General features: G+C 40.9%; 1 protein-coding gene across 6 annotated transcripts in view; it reads left to right on the forward strand.

The window, feature by feature from the left end:
* Positions 1–20,389, forward strand: part of LOC112104177 (arf-GAP with GTPase, ANK repeat and PH domain-containing protein 1) — a 645,071-nt gene that overhangs the window by 408,898 nt on the left and 215,784 nt on the right. For all 6 annotated transcript variants that reach the window (XM_024196351.3, XM_024196345.3, XM_024196347.3 and 3 more), the window contains one exon: positions 14,488–14,592. In XM_024196351.3, the coding sequence (XP_024052119.1) occupies positions 14,488–14,592 (105 nt within the window). The remainder of the gene's footprint in view (positions 1–14,487; positions 14,593–20,389) is intronic.

The following is a 20,389-nucleotide window of genomic DNA, read 5'->3' on the forward strand; positions in this document are numbered from 1 at the left end:
CACACACACACACACACACACACACACACACACACACACACACACACCCTTTCTCCCTATCCTCTTGCAAAGAATTAAGGGCCAAATATACAGCGGCTCAATTAAATGATTTTTTAACATGGAACACTTCTTTTATTTAAAAAAATCTCCTCATAGTTCAGAGTTTCTGAGGGTTGCTCATGGAGACCTTTTTGGTCCCAAAACTTCACAACATGAAGTGTGAACCCTTTCTTCACAATAATATGGACCACAATTTTTAAAAAATCTTCCTTTTCTCCATCAATGTTCCTGGTTTTGTTATTCAGTAGATGCTGTATTAAATTGGATTTTGTGTCCATCATTATTAAAATGTGAAGTGTGTCGGTCACAAAGCATACATTTCAGGGCAGTTAGCTGAATAATTCTTTTCTTTATTATCCCAAATTACTGCTGAGCTCTGGAGAGGTGAGCAGTTTAGCCAATTATTGCCATTTGAGCTGGATTTGTGGGTGATTAGCTCCTGGTCGAATTCAGTCCTGGCAAGGGCTTTGAAGCCTTCGCTTGTGTGATTTTCACAGCAGTGAGGTAGGAATAGACGCAGCTAATGACAGGAAGGTCGCTTGGGTTATGTGACCTGTGAGGGGAGGGTTTGGGTTTAGCAAATAGGGCATCCACAATAACAAGTGTGTCACTAACCCTGCCGTGCATAATCGGAGTTTTATAGGATTGTTGGAGATGCTGACAGCTCAATTAAAGTGTAACCCTTGTACCATACACCCTGGCAGAATGACAGAAATATTACCAACAGAAAAAGGAGGGGGCCACAAGGGAACTGGTTAAAGATCCAGTATTCTTTTTCTTCCCCCCCCCCCCCCCCTTCATCGAAGCTTGCACAGACCAAGCAGCAAAAAGTATCCATTTGTGAAATAATAGGCTGTCCGGGGGAGGGGTATGGTACCAAACATGTCTACCCCCCCCCCCCAAAAGTCTCTGTTAAGTGATCCTCCTAATGTTTCTATGGAAACACTTTAGATCAGGATGGAAAGTTAAAATATGTTTTTGAGCCTGACAGGGCTTCCTTCCATCAACCTACTCCCTTCCCTATATACCTCTCTTTATACAAATACAATAAAGAGAATTTCATGGAGCAGGGAATGGAGTTACAGTAGCTGTAGTGCCCACCTTGCTGTTGAGGTGTCTGCATAATGGTCACTTCTGATTTTTTCCTTATTGCCTTTATCTCTTGAAGAAAAATTGATCTGTTGTCTTGACTGCACAGCTTACTTTGCAGCTGTTATGTCATGGTAGGGCCATTCCTATATTCAGTATGTAACATTGTAATATTTGTGTATGCTGTCAGTTCGCAATGTTTGTTTAGTTTACAACTGTTTCATTGATGTTTTGTTTGTACTGGGGCAACATCATTTGTCCAATATAGTTCGAAGACCGTGCATGATACAGTGGCCACAGCAAGAAGTATTGTTCAAACAGCGCTGATAGCTGCTGGCTTCTGTACTTCTGACTTAGATCCCTTGGTATCAGCCCTCTGGTTTCCCCAACACTAAGTTAATGATTTGTATTGCACTGCATTTTGCATGAGCACTCACAGTGGTCTCAAGGAAACCACAACTGCCAATGCCAAAGGGTTAATCAACTTTTGATTATTAAAGGCTGTGATTTCTACAATGCAGGATAAATGGGAATAAACGGTGAAAGACAACAGAGCTCTGTATACAGTAAGGCAAAATAAAAATGTTGACTTGCTTGGTGACATGCCTGGACTAGACTAGTTAATGGCTATTCATATCAAGGGATGCATGGTTCCTTTTTAAAAACGAGTAAAATTTAAAAATGAATGTAACTAAAACAGAAATCACAGGTAATAACTGCATCAGAATATAATATGCTATTGATACAAAGCTTTCAATAGTAAAAGTAATGATGAGCAAGGATAGTGTACTAGATGGGTACTCATTTATCATAATGCTGTCATCACAGGAGTGATTAAGAGCTCTCACAAAAATTATAGTATTTCCACTTCCTTCAGAAGGTACAGTCATTATTATTATACCGTGCATTGCCCACTGTACTACCAGCATGTGGCTGGTGGTAATTCCTATAGTTTTAGGGTTATAAAACTGTTACTATCACCTCACCAGAGCATTGTGTGCACCTATAGTGGAGTTACAGCAGTACCTACTGCCTTTAGCCATCAGTTCCTATTTCACTGCCGACAGTAGAGGAGTTGCCTTAATCTGCTGTTGCATAGAAGCCTTTTTGCCTTAAAAATAAGGAAGCATCCTCTCAGCCAGCTGAAGAGGATATTGTTGCACATCTGATACCAACCCACCTCTTTTGGTTCCCCATACAATGATTTTTTGTCACTCTCCCTCCTATAGTTTAGTAGAGATGACTATGACTAGAGGTAAAACTAGCAAGTCCCACAATTCAGCATGATTTCAAGTACCAGGATTCCAGTAGGCAGAGATTCTTATATTGAGAATTGTCTGTGTTCAACATGAAGGTCAGTAAGCGAACCTTACACCATTTCCTTTTGTAGATGAGACAAGACGGCATCACCATGAGAGAATTCAAACTTCTAGGTTCAGTTTCAAGGGTGCTCAGTACTTACATTATGCTTCAAGGGCTTGAAACTCCAAGCTGTAGCCTGCATCTATCAGCCCTGTGTGATCTCCCTATGGAAAGGAGATTGTAAGATATCTATCTTGGATTAACCGAATCAACTCAGGCACAGGTGTCTTGAAAAGTCTCTGAAATACAGCAATATTAGGTAGACATTCTGCAGAAAAAGCCAGTCTTGCTTGGCGTGTAGTGTCCTTCATCCCATGTCACCAGACGAGGAAAATATTTGTACTCTTGGTAATTCCTGATCATCAGAATTTCAGGCCTAGATCTCACAGCTTTCAACTAGTGGTAACTAGAATTAAGTTCAAAATGATATGTATGGGAGAAATTCTACCTCTGCTAGAGAAAGGCTACTCCCTATGCTTTTTGGACCTGATGTGTGCTTCCATGCACATAAAGACAATGTGCATCCACCTGCTGATGCATCCACCTTTTTGCTCTATTCTCTGTTTGGGGAGCAACACATAATCTTACACTGGATCTGGGTGACAGACTCCCTGTTAGATGCAGTGGCCTGGTCAAAATCCAGAGGCTACTTACAATCTAATGAGGCTTCCGAATTTATTCTGCTCTGAACTATAACTACGGATGCATCCACCCTGGGATAGGGAGCTCAGTCACAGTGGTTTGGCTTTCAAGGGACTTGGTTTCTTCAGAGGGGTGGGGGCAGCAGCTATGTACACTTCAGTCTGTCAGAGGCCTGTTATCCAAAAAGATGGCTGTAATTCAAGTGGACAATAAGGCTATCTTATCCACTAACAAGTAGCAAAAGACTTTCTTCCTGTGACAGAAAGCCCTGCAGAGGTGGAACTGGGCAGTGTCTCACAAAATGTTGCTGCTTGTTACTGACTTGGCAGGAAAAGAAAACACGGTCACAGCTGTGCTCACCTGGTCAGTAACAGGTCCTCATATGTGCTACCAATATTGGAAGGGATAGGTAGCAAATCTTTCTCATGTGGAAAACACCTAAGATTGATCTGTTTGGCATATATCTGAACAGAAAGATATCATTTTTCTGAGTTCACATGCACAAAACATACGTAGCCCATGGTGGTAGATACACTCTCATACACTTTTTCACCATCCTTTCTGGTAGCAAAGGTCCTCCCCAAGAGAAGAATGTTCCATGAACCTTGTTACTCATTATTGGCCAGGGTTTAGGTCAGATCTTAATCCTCAGTCACTGTCCTTTCATTAGGGAATCCTTGGGTAGCATAGAATGGCATAGCCAGCTCCTACTTATTTGTTGTGGTCCTGCTAATGGAAGGAACATCTGGGAGCAAGAGGTGATGTGGCTGTGGGACCTGATGATCACACAATCCCATGCTGCTTGATGGCCCACTATTGACCCATTACCAACTGGTGGCAGCTGCTCTAAGTTACTCCAGGAGCCAATCCTGGGATCAAAAGTGATGGAAAGATGGTGTATCTGCTGCCCTCCTTGAGTCCTGTACTTGAGTGTAGCTTGCCCTTGGCTGGAACCAAGGATCTATCACTTTTTAAATGGGATGTCTTGTGAGGTAGGGTATTAACATGGTGTGAACTCCATACTTCATTCCTAGGGGTGATCTTTTCATGACATGGTGTAGGTAGACCAGCTCCTGTTCAGACCCCTAATCATCACAGTCTCTGGGGTCTTAATGCATTTAAAAAAAAACACTATTATGAATCCTTTGGAGCTTAATGTTGTTTTTTCAAATTTGATCAAACTTCCAGTGAACCATGTTGTTTCTCCGAGCTTAGGAGGGATAGCTCAGTGGTTTGAGCATTGGCCTGCTAAACCAAGGGTTGTGAGTTCAATCCTTCAGGCGGCTACTTAGGGATCTGGGGCAAAATCAGTACTTGGTCCTGCTAGAGAAAGCAGGGGGCTGGACTTGATGACCTTTCAAGGTCCCTTCCAGTTCTAGGAGATGGGATATCTCCATTAATTTTTATTTTTATTTTTTTTTATTTATTTATTTATTTATTTGGGTATTTTCAGTGGAAACATTGATTCCTGGCAAAAAACCACACCCCTGACCGACAAAAGCTTTACCAACAAAAGTGCCACTGTGGACAGCACTATGTTGGGGGTGGTTTAATTATGCCGTCTGGAGAGCTTTCTCTCCCGCTGGCATAGAGCGGCTACAGAGGAGACCTTACAGCTCCACAGCTGCAGCAGTACAACTAAGTGTATGTTAGCAGTGTTATGGAACTTCTGAGTTACGAATGCCCCAACTTTCCCATTCTCTAGGTATATTTATTTAGCCAAGGATTGTGCTATAGGTCATTTTTCTTTGTTATCTTACCGCTCTGTTTTTTATTAATTATGTTGGCACTGGCGATGACACCATTCTGTTACTTTGAAGCTTGTTTTTTTTTTTTTTTACTGTTTCCCTGCTGTGTTAACTTCTTTTGCTTCCTGGATAGTGCTCCAAGATGCAGACTAATACTACAGTCAGTTTCTAGGAACAGAGATTTCATTATACTTAAATTCTGTAGAATAGAAAGACTCTTACCTGTAGTTGTACATAGCAGGTATGTTGCAATGATAGATGTCCACACACACACTTTTCTTTACCCTCAAAGTTAGGAATACATTTTGAACATTTTTTCACCTTTTTCCTCAGATGAACTGATGCTTAGAGGTAGCAGGGGCCACTACCATCACCTTAGCAGGCACACATGCGCATGCTGCTTGCTGGTGAGATGGTTTAATATTTATAGAACTGTAGTTGTCACCAGTCACACGCTGGAAGCATGGGGAGAATTGGAGATCTATTATCATTAGCATTTCTGAGAGCAAGAATTACAGGTTAAGACATTTTCTCTTGCTGAGTTGGACAAAACAGACAGTTGCAGTACAGTTAATATAAGAGATCACAAGACTTCACAGGCCATCTTATGTGATCTATTGTGGGAACTGCAGGGTTTGTCAGATTATTTACAACACTAATGGATTTGGAAGGAAGCGGATGCTTTATTGACCAAAATTCACATACAACAGATGTTTGTGAACTTGTCTGTGAAAATTGACTCAGGACTTTTTTTTAAAAAAAAGTGTGGTTTTCCTTGTAAATAGTATGCAGATTACATGGCCATGGGAAATACTTAGCACTGTTAGCTGCTAATTACAATAGCTACTGACGAACTGGAGAGCTCTGTGGGAAATTAAGGATTTATGCAATTTATGATTAAGTGAAAGATGACATGTTTCAGTCTGTCAAAACAACAGAAGGAGAATAGAAACAAATATATACAAATATTTTCTTCTCAAGATGGACACCTTGGGTGAAATTCTGGCTCCACTGAAGTCAATGGGAGCTTTGCCACTGACTTCAGTCCGGCCAGGATTTCACTCCTTGATTTTAGCTCACCGTTGTAAGAAAAATCAAATCTTTCTGAAAGTCCTCTTCACTTAAAAAAAAAAAAAAAAAAAAAGCAGTGCATCAAAGATCAGTTGAAAAGTGTAGTAAGACTAGAACCTTTGTTTTAAGGAGTAACAAAAAATTGAGGTGTATTTTTGCTCATGTATTAATTTTGGCATCTGTAAGCCTCACGGAGTCCCATAACTCTCCTCTGCCTGCCTCCATAACCAAAAGCAACAGTTTATAAGTTCCTGTAAAATAGGGACACAAAGGCAATATTAAACATCCGTAGCTTTTTCAACAAAAAATTGTTTAAATGGTTTTATTGTGTAAGAATGAAAAAATGTAGGAAATGGAGAGTTATTTACACAGCCTTGTGTATAGTACATACAGCCCCACTATGTAGAACCCAGAACACACATTAACCTTAAACAAATTCATGGTGGTTTCTTCATTCACTTTCATTTAAAGCTGCTTAAGCAGGTAAGGATTGTTGCCCAAGGCAAAGGATTCGTAGTTTCTAGATTTAATTGTTAACTAGATATTCAAACTGAGCTGGCTTTTAGAATACATACTAGTCCCTAGAGTTTCAGCCCACCACCTTATGTGCAATCGATCCCACACGGGAGTCTTGTCATTAACTGTTCCTCGTATTGCCATAATGATCAGGATGCCAAACCTGACAGTTGTCTGTAGCATCTCTTGATGCCTTGAAGCTCAACACCACCAACTGATTGGCACAGTTAGGGCCCCGATCTCTAACAGCAAATGCAATCAATAAATCTTTGTTGGTAAATAATTGCTATTGAACAGAGTTTTAATATAAATTTATGAGCAGTGTTTTATCATAGCTTGGGGCTACAGCAAGCCACTGAGTGATAGATTTCAGATAACACTTACATTCATTACATTAACTTTGTAAGTTATTTAAAGCTTGTACACTTAACATTGCTTTTGGCTTGCAATGACCTCCTGGGACTAGATGCAGAATACACATTACTAATAAAGAGATTGCAATACAGACAGACAGTTCCTCTGTTTTTTGCATGATGAGAAAGTTCCTTGAGCAAAAACTAAGCAATGAAGTGTGTGCACTCAAATCAAAGCATTTTTCTTGTAGCTCATTAAAACCACACAAAACATGATCTGGTATTAAATACTGTAAATACGAAGTATCCCACTATTAAATCCACCACAGTTTTTGGGGAAGGTGATAAAATTTAATTTGAAGTGTTAAATTCTTTTCATAGTTGGTGAGCAAATTGTAGGTGTTAAAATCTGAAAGTATTGAGGCTTGGGTCATCCATGCCTTAATTGTACTGCTAAAATTGTCGAGATAGAGGAAAGTACAAAACTGAAGTATGTGCATGGATCAATTGTCAGATGAAATGATACTATCTGGTCAATGAGAGTTTTTGGAACAGACTTTTTTAATAAACAAAAAGTGATATCTTGGAGAGATTTGAGGGCTAGAAATTATTATTTACTTAGATCGGGTATGTCCCTTAGTTGAATGGCCTGAGGATAAAACATGACTTTATAATGTACTGCATGTACACTAGTAGATCTTAGTGGTAAGCACCACTTGAAAGTGGAGTGAGCTGAAGGACTTTTTAAAAACAAAGTCTATTTCTTGCTTTGTGTAGTGTATCTATATTTTAAATCCAGTTTATGGTGTTTTTTAGCTATTCTTAACTCCTAGGCTCAGCACATTTCTCAAGACCATTCTGCAGGGTTGTCACAGACAGAGTGGCTCTATTACATTAGAAAAATAGATATGTTTACATTTTTGCTCAATTAAACATTGTGTTAAAATGGTGACTGCATATAATTGCTTTTTGGTCAAGATGATGTTAATTTTGAACAGTGCTTTTAACTTAGTGGAGCAGGAAGTAGGTTTGTATACACTTTCCTACCTGCCCTTTATAGTCTCTGATTTCCTGGGCTGATGTCCCCTGTATTCAACAATTAAAAACCTCCCTTCCATTTTTTCCCATTGTTTTCCTGCCTGATGTTTCTATACATTTCAGAGTAAAGAGCGAATTGAAGTGATTCATCCAGTCCCCTTTTTGCCTCTCTGCAAGGGGGAACCAATTCTGTTATGCATCTGAGGAGTATGGAAGAAATGAAAATAAAATTTTTATGTCTTGCTCTGATGTGGAAAATGAGGTCAGGGAGATCTCAGGGACTGGCGCCAGGCCATGGACCGGCCGTTGAGAAACACTGCATTAGAGGAGATGATGCAGGGGGGCTGTAATGTAATCTCTCTCTTCCTTCCACTGTCTACTGCCTAACATGCACTTGCACAGGGGCTACAACAGTGGTGTCCAATTTGTGGCTCTCCAGATTCTAATTGTGGCCCTTGAGGACAACTGTGTTAAGAAACTGTGTATTTTTATGTATGTATGTATTAAAGAATAGAAAATGTGCTTCCTGAGCGTCACCCTGTCACTTTTAACCAGAAGGATCTGAATCAGCTTTGGCACCACGGGGTGGAGTTAGGGGATCCTGCAGTTTCAGGGTATGTCTACATGGGGATAAAAAACCCATAGCTGGCCTGTGTCCGCTGATTCGGGCTCGCAGGTTTTGGGCTAAACATTGCTGAGTAGATGTTCAGGCTCAGGCTGGAGCCCAAGCTCTGAGACCCTCCAGCCTCGCAGAGTCCCAGAGCTCGGGCTTCAGGCCAAGCCCAAACATCTACATGGCAATTTTTCAACCGTGGAGTTTAAGCCCCGCCAGCTTGAGTCAGCTGAGCTGGGCCAGCCGTGGGTTTTCATCCCGAAGTAGTCGTACCCTCAGGAGCATTCTGAGCAGTTACTGTGTCCCTTCCCTTCTGCAGCTGAGTACCTTCCCCACGGACGTATGCCTGGAGAGGGGGAGAGAATAAGCTCTAGCTGCACCATTGCCTGCTTCCCTCCTGGCTGTGAGAGCCCCAGGAGAGCACAGGAACTAAACAGGATCTGCCTGAAACTAAGGGAATGGCTAGCAAAAGATGACTTCCCCTTCTCAGCCACCTGGGATAGCCTAGGTGAGGAGAGAAGGAGGAGAAGCTGAAAAACAGTTCCCTGATTCTCATATAGCATGATTTTAAAGGTTTCAGAGTAGCAGCCATGTTAGTCTGTATCCGCAAAAAGAACAGGAGTACTTGTGGCACCTTAGAGACTAACAAATTTATTTGAGCATAAGCTTTCGTGGGCTACAGCCCACTTCATCAGATGCATAGAATGGAACATATAGTAAGGGGAGATATATATATACACACACACACACACAGAACATGAAAAGGTGGGAGTTGATTTTAAAGAAACCTTGGAATTGCTTTAGCTTGTGCTGCCTGACTTTGATCTCCAAAGGAGGTATATCAGCAGTGTTCCAGCCACTCTCCCGCCTGGCCCCCTGCATATCTCTCCACTCTGGACTGAGGGAGGAAGGTGTAGGAGCCACCTATGATGACTCTGCATTTGCTGAGCCAATCCCTTACTGGGGAATTATGGGTTGTTTCCACTCCCTATGCACCACCTGAACAAAGTGAATAGATCAGAACAGGAAAAACAAGAGAATCTTGCCCAAAGTATTGATTGCAGCCCCTTGATCTTTTAGAAATAGTACATAGCACTGGCCCTCAGGCTGAAAAAGTTGGGGCAGGAGATTGAGCAGGCCCTTCTTTCAGTAAAACCAAAGTCCCCTTAACTACAGCTACGTACAAGTGATGTTTAATTCCATATTTTCAACTGGTGTTTTTAATGTTGAGAATCCTGTGTTTCATGAGGATATTAATAACCTTGTGTTGAAATTAACTTACTTTGTGTGTACACTGACTATTAAAATCTTTACAATTTAGCCTTTGCCAGAGGGTAATTTTACCCTGGACACTCTATGCTTAATGAAGAGAATACTGCAAATAATGTGGTGATATGAATTACTTCTGAAGTTATTACCGCTGTACTAGGCATGAGTCTGAACTAGAACCCCAGATCTGTTCCACCTCAGACTTTGGGAATGTTCTGATCCAGAGTAGAGGTGGAGGTTCATTTTCTGTCCTTAAATGAAGCAGTATTAATTGTTCTACTGTGTTTTGAGTGCCAAATATATCTTGTGAAATATTTTATGTTTGGACTGATGGAGTGAATGGCTGACACTAGCTATAAATACTTCTTTAGTCAGTTAACTCAAATAGTTAAAACAACAACAAAAACAAATCACATCATGTTAGGGTTCCCTCTGAACTCTGAGGTACAGATGTGGGGACCCGCATGAAAGACCCCCTAAGCTTATATTCCACCGGCTTAGGTTAAAAACTTCCCCAGAGCACAAATCCTTTCCTTGGATGGTATTGCTGCCACCACCAAGTGATTTAGACAAAGATTCAGGAAAAGGACCACTTGGAGTTCCTATTTCCCCAAAATATCCCCTCAGGCCCCATCACTCCCTTTCCTGGGGAGGCTTGAGAATAATATACCAACCAGTAGGTTAACAAAGTGAGCACGGACCAGACCCTTGGGTTTTTAGGACACTAAAAACCAATCAGGTTCTTAAAAGAAGAACTTTATTATAAAGAAAAAAGTAAAAGAAGCACCTCTGTAAAATCAGGGTGGAAGGTAATTTTACAGGGTAATAAAAAGATTTAAAACACAGAGGATTCCCCTCTAGGCTCAACTTCAAAGTTACAAAAACAGGAATAAACTTCCCTCTTAGCATAGGCAAAATTCACAAGCTAAAACAAAAGATACTCTAACGCATTTCCTTGCTGTTACTTACAATTTCTGTAATCTTAGCTGTATCATTTCAGTAGAAGCTGGGTTACCTGCTGGGTGTCTGTCTCTGTGTGTGTGTGTGTGTCTGTGTGTCTGTCTGTCTCTCTCTCTCTCCAAAGGGAACAAAAACAAAAAGAGCACAAACATAACCTCCCTCCTCCCACCCCCAGATTTAAAAGTATCTTCTTTCCTTATTGGTCCCTTTGGTCAGGTGCCAACCAGGTTATTTGAGCTTCTTAACCCCTTACAGGTAAAGGAGGGATTTTATGCTACCCTTACCTGTATGTTTATGACACATCACAAGGGAGGTTGGATGTACATAATGTTCAATAGAACGCTACCATACATAAAAATAGAGTGGGATCCTGTTTTTTAAAAAATATGAAGCTGTGTAACTTGCATTTTGATTGTCAGAGTCATGACTTCACCCAGATCCATGAAATGGAACTTCCTAACTCTTACATGGATAGTAGCAAAACCTCCTTTATGCAAGAACCAAGTGCATTTTAGACATTTTAATATCATCGAACTTTTAGGATTGCCAGCCCTCCAGGATTGTCCTGGAGTCTCCAGGAATTAAAGATTAATCTTTAATTAAAGTTTCTCATGTGATGAAACCTCCAGGAATACATCCAACCAAAATTAGCAACCTTACACTTCATTGAGCTTATAATTGCCTTGAACAGGCACCTCCAAAGTAGTAAAATGTTTTACCTGTAGCTGAGTGGCAGTCAAAAATGTGTAAACTGCATTTCCACTTACTGAAAATTTGAAGAAAGTGGAAAGGAAAAAATTACCAGTGTGATGCTTTACAGTTTAATTCCCATTAAAGAGTATGAAGAAAAAACATATCAGCACCAGTTGGGGAATAGCTTTTGGAAAGTAATTTTTTATTTATATAGCACAGTGATAACAGTGCAATCTTACATTTAGGGGAATTCAGTTTTAGTTAGGTGCCAAATAAAAGACTGGAAAGGTGAAATGACGTATCACCTCTTATAGACAAACATAGAAGTCAAAGGCAGATGCAAGCTTTTATTTTTAATAGCAGAAAACAACTTCTCTTACATGAGACGACAGTAATTGGCATATAAACCTCAAACTTGCAGAACCATGAAAAGAACTTTCAGAACCCTGTTCCATTTTTACAAGTTTGAGGTCTCCAGCACTGGGAAGTTGCATCCAACAACACAAAGAGACACCTGACCCGCAAACTATCAGAAAGTTACTACAACACATTTGTGCCTAATTTCAGTCATTTAAAGTGTGCTTTTGGGTACAGTGTCTTTCATAGCCGATGTGGATTCTGAAAGGTCACTGTTGCCTTTATTTAAGGAGTGTCTCCAGTAAAGGGCAGTTAGGACCCTGGACTCCCCTGTGGAACCATCTCCATGGTTGCTAAAGGAGTATTATGAATCCATCTGGATTGTGGCATGGGGGATTTAGTTGAGGATTATGTCTGTCAGTGTTTGGGGGAGGGAAACGGTTTTCTGAAGCAATGGAGCAGTTGTAATTGTGCATTGGCACAGGACTGACCCTTGTCCCCCTGTATTATTGGGACTCAGTCTGAAATGACATAATTTTATAAAGCAAGCTGTTGAACTAAAAAAGTAAGCATGCATTCCAGCTTGCTTTAGGTTTATTCATTTAAAAAAAAAGTACTAAATACAGTATCATAGTAGTTGGCAATATTATACCTTTTACTTTCTATTTCCTGCTGTATTTTCCATGTACTAATATCGAATGCTATTCCTTCATTATTTAATTTTATTTAAACATAAGAACCTGATTTTGGTTTGAACTGATCCATGCTGTTGAGCACCTGTGACACCACAGGATATATTGAATTTGCAGATACTTCTCAGTACAAAATGACCAGGCCTAGCTGTGGGTCCCCAAGATGGTACTTGGGTACGAAGATAGAAGTTTGATATTTGCCTGAGTAAGAGCACTTTAACTAGAAGTGTTCCTCAGCCAAATTATACTGTGCAGCATTCATTAAGAGATGCCTTATAATTGTGTTTTTAATCAGAATTTCCTAGACAAAACTGTTCCTAAAGCATTGGTTGGCATACCGTGATTAGCCTACTGTGGGAATTCACTTAGTGCATTTCAATGTGCTTAGCTTTTTATTTAGTTCAGGATAGACTGAAATGCCACAGAAGTTCCAGCCAATCTAACTGTGATAATGAATTTTGAAAATATAAATCATGACTTGTAAAACACTAAAATTCAACTGAGAGGTATTTAGATCAAATGCCTTATTAAAGTGGCTATCTTCATAGTGTTTCAGGTTTTTTTAAACTCATGATGAAAGACCTTTTAGTTGTTAGTGCTAGTTATTGAAAGTTGCAAGTTCCACTTACATGTTTAGTATAAGTTCAGTGTTTTGGTCCTTTTCCTTTTGAGTGTTACAATTACCAATATAGATGTAAACTATATTTCAGCATGGGCATAACTGGAATGGGAGAACCAAGTGATTAATTGAAATTAATTATATGTATTAAAAATTGTTTGTCTAATGAAATCACTCCATCTGTGAACTTGGTTTCCTGTCTCTCAACGCCCTAACCAGTCAATGTATAGTGTAATGTTGGGGGGAAATGTCCACAGGGTGAGACCACTTCCTTAGTGAACATGAAATGACACCATATGTTTCATGAGTTAGGTTGGTAGTAATTAAAAAAGATCAAGTACATAAAAATATTTAGTTTTTTCTCATGGTTTTGTTTTCTTGCCCTTCCTTCTGTATTTTTCCTATGTTCCAGTTTTTCATAAATTCCAATTTAGTTTTGTCTGCATCTGGACTTCCTTACAGACCTTTTTTGTCGAGTTTCCTCGGCCTCTTCCCTCTCTCTCTCTTACTCCATGACTCCCAGGTTATCCTTCCATCCATCTTCTTCCAATGTTCCCCTCTGGATTACTCAAGATTGCACTCTCAAGATCTCCCCCCACAACCTGCTTTAGCTTTATTTCCTTGTAAGGGTCTCTCCTGCTGTCACCTGCGCTAGTAGTGCTTCTCCTTGCTAGGATTATAAGTAACTGGAAGAATTTCTGTGCAGTGCCACTGCTTGGGAAAGGGAGAGAAAGCTGCACAAATTAGTAGAATGAGTGTTCAAGCAGAAACAATCAAATGCTAACTGCTGCCTTTCCATGCCCATGCTGCGGCTGAGCTCAGATACAGCAGAAGAATCTACAAATAGCAGTTGACATAAAGGAATCCAGGAGCCACACTCTAAAAACACTAGAATCCATAATTGCATGGAAAATCTATTCAGACAGAAATTTATTATTTATCATTTATTTTATAGTGCCCACAAGTGTACTAGGTGTTTGATCTTTGCTCAACTTAGAGTTTATTGTTATGGCTATAAATCTGACTGAGCGCCACCATTAAAATATAAATTCCAAGGGAGGTATAATTCAGTACAAAAGCTTCTCGTGATAGCCCTAGTGGACAGAGCAAATGTTGACACAGACCATATTTTGTTGGGCTAACCTGCTTTATTGAAAACCACGTTGAAGAGCTACTACTCTACTACTACTGGGGCTGCTGGTACCTGCCATTCGATATATTTTGGCAGAAAGAGAAGGGAGAAACAAAATGAAGAGATGGAGAAGCTTGTAGGGAAACACAGTACTAGAATGTTAGTTAATATGTTATAAGTCTCTGCTGCCCTTGCCTTTGAATGGCTATGCATTTGCAAAAGATCATGTTTAATTCCTTTCTCTGCCTTTTTCCCTTTCCTCCTCTCTAACAGGGTGTGCTGCTAAAGCGAAGTGGCAAGTCATTGAATAAAGAGTGGAAGAAGAAATACGTTACGTTGTGTGACAACGGTGTACTGACCTATCATCCCAGTTTACATGTAAGTATGCCACACTCTTTGCAGTCAGCACTTGTCAGACCACAGATCAAATACTGTTAGCAGGCTCATCTGGACAGGGTTTGACAAAAATACCCTGTCTCTGGTGGAAAAAAATCCTGAAGTATGAACCTGAGGGCACACTGGAGCTAAAATTCCATAGTGTGATCACATGTACAACCTAGATAACCTTCCTTTATGCAGTTTACTAGTTGTTCAGTAGATGTAAGAGTTTATTTCGTGTTGGGCTTCTTCTAGACTTGCAGGAATGGCTGTAAATATCAGGATTTTAAGAGATGACACTTTTTGACTTGGGAAAGGTGATTTGAATGCAGTAAATAAGAATGTATTTTTTTAAGCTTTCTATAGCTTATGTGTTTCCTGGGTAGCAGTGATGGTGGCATTTAAAAAAAAAATTATCACCTTTTTAGATTTTAAATTACTGTGGAATTTTCACATACACTATTAAAATACCTTATGTGGAAGACACTATTGCACCGATCTTGCATCAAGAAGGGGTGAAAGCATGAGGCGCCTCGCCTGCCTTTAGGCCCCCCTAACACAATCCACAGTCACAATTGTCTGGGAGAACTTGGTCGCTGCACAGTGCTAGCACTCCACTCCTGTGAGCACCAGCTACCTGAAAAAAGTGTAGAAGAGTTTGCTCCATCGGTCAGAGCTGATTGGGTGGGGAGGGGAGAACATGCTGCTGCATCTCTTTGGAAGGTGGTGGAGCCAGAACTGCTTCTGCAGTGTGGGATCCCAATACACTCAGGCTCTTCCACATGCTGTCCAGCACAGGCTATGGCTGAAAACCACAATCTAGCCCTATGTTTCTGCATTCGCCAAGATCCACAGAGATGGGAGGTGTGTGTGTATTTTTGTGTTGTAGAATCACATTCCTCACTATGATCAAAGGTCCCTCAAATTTATTGTCATATAAACCCAGCATTCCAGCAGCCTCATCTCACAAGCATTAAAGAATGTAAATCTTTTCTCTGAAGGGATGCAGCATAGTGGAAATGCTTTGGCATTCATAGATCTGCACGTTGATCCTGGTTTTGGGGGGTTAAAACTGTTGGGGCCACCTGCTGGGCTGCTTCCAGTGCTGCACCAATCAAGTCTTTCTTGACTGCATTCAGCAGAAGAGCTCTCCTGGGACTACAATCCACTGAGCACTAGTGCTTGCTCTGGCTTGGTACAAACCTTCTCAGCCTTACTTCCTACCCTCTTGGGAATGTCTTACTGTCATCTCTGATGTCACTTCCTTGACTCTTTAGAACTATTGATTTCATGACTTGCATGGCAGTTAGCTGCAAGGCACTGACCCGCAACAGAATTCATATCCCAAAATCTTTGTCCACTCCAGCAGTGCTTCGTCCCGTGTTCTTCTGATCCTTTTAGAACAGCCCAACTGCATCTGCTTCTCTGGCTCTTCCATTAAATTGTGTGAGAGCCTCAAAGCATTTGACCTTGAAGCAAGAGTTGAGCCTCCCTGCTGCAAGTCAAGCAAGCAATTTGCGAGCAATGCTGATACAGGGCAATCAATTCTAGTTTTTGCTGAAGGTATATCTCAGTGTACGACCACTTGCTCACCTTCCTCCCCATACATCTAAGGGTTTTATAACTTCTCATTACTTTTCCCTGGCAATTTAAGTGTTAAAGTAATATCTCCACTACCACATTGAAAGGAACCAGCCATTTGAGCATCAGGAGCAGAGAGTTTCCTCAGCAGGGGTGTCACAAGATGTCTCACTTGATCAACTGGCTTAGAATTTTAAAGCTATAGGAATTTCCACCAAGTTAGTGTGGGGTTGCACAAAGCCAATAGTAGACTCATAGACTTTAAGGTCAGAAAGGACCATTATGATCATCTAGTCTGACCTCCTGCACAACGCAGGCAACAGAATCTCACCCACCCACTCCTGTAACAAACCCTTCACCTATGTCTGAGTTATTGAAGTCCTCAAATCGTGGTTTGAAGACCTCAAGGTGCAGAGAATCCTCCAACAAGTGACCCGTGCCCCACGCTGCAGAGGAAGGCGAAAAACCTCCAGGGCCTCTGTCAATCTGTCCTGGAGGAAAATTCCTTCCCAACCCCAAATATGGCGATCAGTTAAACCCTGACCATGTGGGCAAGACTCACTAGCCAGCACCCAGGAAAGAATTCTCTGTAGTAACTCAGATCCCACCCCATCTAACATCCCATCACAGACCATTGGGCATATTTAACTGCTAATAATCAAAGATCAATTTATTGCCAAAATTAGGCTATGCCATCATACCATACCCTCCATAAACTTATCAAGCTTAGTCTTGAAGCCAGATACGTCTTTTGCCCCCACTACTCCTCTGGGAAGGCTGTTCCAGAACTTCACTCCTCTAATGGTTAGAAACCTTCGTCTAATTTCAAGTCTAAACTTCCTAGTGTCCAGTTTATATCCATTTGTTCTTGTGTCCACATTGGTACTGAGCTTAAATAATTCCTCTCCCTCCCTGATATTTATCCCTCTAATATATTTATAAAGAGAAATCATATCTCCCCTCAGCCTTCTTTTGGTTAGGCTAAACAAGCCAAGCTCTTTGAGTCTCCTTTCATAAGACAGGTTTTCCATTCCTCAGATCATCCTAGTAGCCCTTCTCTGTACCTGTTTCAGTTTGAATTCATCCTTCTTAAACATGGGAGACCAGAACTGCACACAATATTCCAGATGAGGTCTCACCAGTGCCTTGTATAACGGTACTAACACCTCCTTATCTTTACTGGAAATACCTCGCCTGATGCATCCCAAGACCGCATTAGCTTTTTTAACGGCCATATCACGTTGGCGGCTCATAGTCATCCTGTGATCAACCAATACTCCGAGGTCCTTCTCCTCCTCTGTTACTTCCAACTGATGTGTCCCCAATTTATAACCAGAATTCTTGTTGTTAATCCCTAAATGCCCTTTACTCCATTAAAGGGCAGTCAGGAGAGCGAGTCCCAAGACTGGTAATAATAGGAACCTTGCACTTTTCACTATTAAATTTCATCCTATTACTATTACTCCAGTTTACAAGTTTCAGTTTACATCCAGATCTTCCTGTATGATATCCCGGTCCTTCTCTGTGTTAGCAATACCTCCCAGCTTTGTGTTACAGAACAGGGTGAAGTTTGATACTTTAACACACTCTCCTTGCTGTGGCTTGATGTGCAGTCACGTGAAGATAGCAAATTAAAAATGCCAGTCTGTTTAAGGTTGGGAAGCAGCTACTGCACTTTCACGTTATAACATTACTATGGGGTGAATGATAACCTATATTATGTCATTTTAAATGTTATTTCCATTGGCATTAGTCTTGAAGAAGCCATTGGAAATCATTGCAAAAGTAACGAGGGTGTCCATGGAAGATTTTTGTTTTTGTTCGTTTAGGTATTACACTGCTCTACAGCCAAAATGCTTCTGAAATAAATGTAGTCAAACTTTACTAATTCTGGGTCACTGAGAACGAAAATGATGCTTAAAATTATTGATTGGCTCTAGTTTTCAAAATATGCTATTGGGTCAATATATACAACCCTTGACTTGGGAATGGCGGAGGATAAGTGAGTTATAAAGGGAAGGGATCTCAATTTAAACCAGAAATTACTAAAATACATCTTTGACTGGATCTATGAATAAATCTATGACTGGGTTTGGACAGTACTTGCATCATTCATTGTTTTGCCTAAAAAGCAATCTGAAGCTGGTATTGCGTCATACATGATATGAATTGCATCGTGTTATTCCTAGAAGTCATGGATGATGCAATCATAACGAAGCTTACATCACTCTGCTGAACAAATTGCCCTATATCAGCTCTAGAAATCATACAGTGTCGTGCTCTCTTATTTGTCAGTGTTTGATTTTGCAAAGGGACACATTTCTGTTTAGCCAAAGTGAGCAGAGATGCCTCGTACTTGTGTGAACAGTGCAGATAACTTCTGCTATGTTTGTGGTGAAGTGACTTTTGCATCACAAAAGCGCAGTATAACCACTCTGGTTAAGAAAGCCTATCACCTTTATTTTGGCTGCAAAATTGGAGATCAGGACAAGAGGTGGGCCCCACACATATGCTGCAACACTTGTGCAACAAATCTTCGCCAGTGGTTGAACAGGAAAAGGAAATCTATGCCTTTTGCAGTGCCAATGATTTGGAGAGAGCCAACAGATCATACCAGCAATTGTTACTTCTGCATGGTGCCTCCAGTTGGGAAAGATGTGTCAAAGAAGAAAAAGTGGACTGTGCATTATCCAAACATTCCATCAGCTATATGCCCAGTACCCCACGGAGAAGGACTGCCAGTTCCTGATGCACCAGTATCATTCTCACTTGAGTCAGACGAGGAAGAGGATGAAACTTCTGGTCCTGAACCATCAATGTCACAGGACCCACATTTTCTCCCATCCTCCTCCTCTGAACCACACCTCATAACACAAGGTGAACTGAATGACCTTGTCAGGGATTTGGAACTACCCAAGAGTAAGGCAGAGCTGTTGGGCTCCAGACTACAGCAGTGGAATCTCCTGGCAGGTGATGTTAGGCTTTCCATGTTCCATGACCGTCAAAAGGATCTTGACCCATTCTTCTTCATGGAAGGTGATCTTGTAGCCTGCAACAACATTGATGGTGTGATGGCAGCCCTCAACATCGTTCACGATCCAGATGAGTGGAGACTGTTCTCCTGATTCATCGAAGACGAGTCTTAAAGCTGTTTTACTGCATAATGGCAATGTTTTGCCATCAATTCCAGTTGGTCATGCAGTCCATATGAAGGAAACCTATGACAACATGAAACAACTTTTGAGGTGCATAAACTATGACCAACATCAGTGGCAGCTTTGTGGCGATTTGAAGGTTGTTGCTCTCTTGCTTGGTCTGCAGACTGGATACACAAAGTACTGCTGTTTTCTCTGCGAATGGGATAGTCGTGCAAGAGATTCCCACTACATCAAGAAAGATTGGCCACTCTGACAGTCATTGGAGCCTGGGAGGAAAAGTGTTCAGCATCCACCACTTGTTGAATCAAGGAAGATTTTGTTACCACCCTTACACATCAAGCTGGGTCTGATGAAGAACTTTGTCAAGGCCATTGACAAAACACAAGCAGCTTTCAAGTACCTCCGTGGAAAATTTCCAAGGTTAAGTGAAGCTAAGATAAAGGAAGGTGTCTTTGTTGGTCCTCAGATTCGTGAACTTCTTCGAGATGATGCATTTGACCATGCACTGCGTGGCAAGGAAAAGACGGCATGGAAAGCCTTCCAGTTAGTGGCAATAAATTTTCTCAGAAACAACAAGGCAGACAACTACAGGTTGTTGGTGGAAAACCTCTTCAAGGCATACAAAAGCCTTGGTTGCAACATGTCACTAAAGATACATTTTTTGCACTCTCATCTAGATTTTTTTTCCACCGAACTGCGGAGCAGTGAGCGACGAGCACGGCGAGCGATTTCACTAGGACATTGCAACAATGGAGAAATGCTATCAGGGCAAATGGAGCCCATCAATGCTTGCAGACTATTGCTGGACAGTGACAAGAGATGCTCCATTTAATGAATACAAGAGACAAGCCAAGAAGCGCCGAGTAGACACTGAATAGGACTAAACTATGTACAGAATAGTTTTTTGCCTTTTGTTTCATAATAAATTTTATTTATATAACCCTTTTGCTGATTTTTAAAGTGTTACATAAACAGGACAGGTGAAATATTATCATGTAAAGCAACCATAAACACATGAAAAGACCTAGGTTTACAATTTATGATTAAAACTCTACTAT

Source organism: Terrapene carolina, unplaced genomic scaffold, assembly GCF_002925995.2.
Source record: "Terrapene carolina triunguis isolate 2854851 unplaced genomic scaffold, T_m_triunguis-2.0 Scaffold174, whole genome shotgun sequence".
Classification (NCBI taxonomy): domain Eukaryota; kingdom Metazoa; phylum Chordata; order Testudines; family Emydidae; genus Terrapene; species Terrapene triunguis.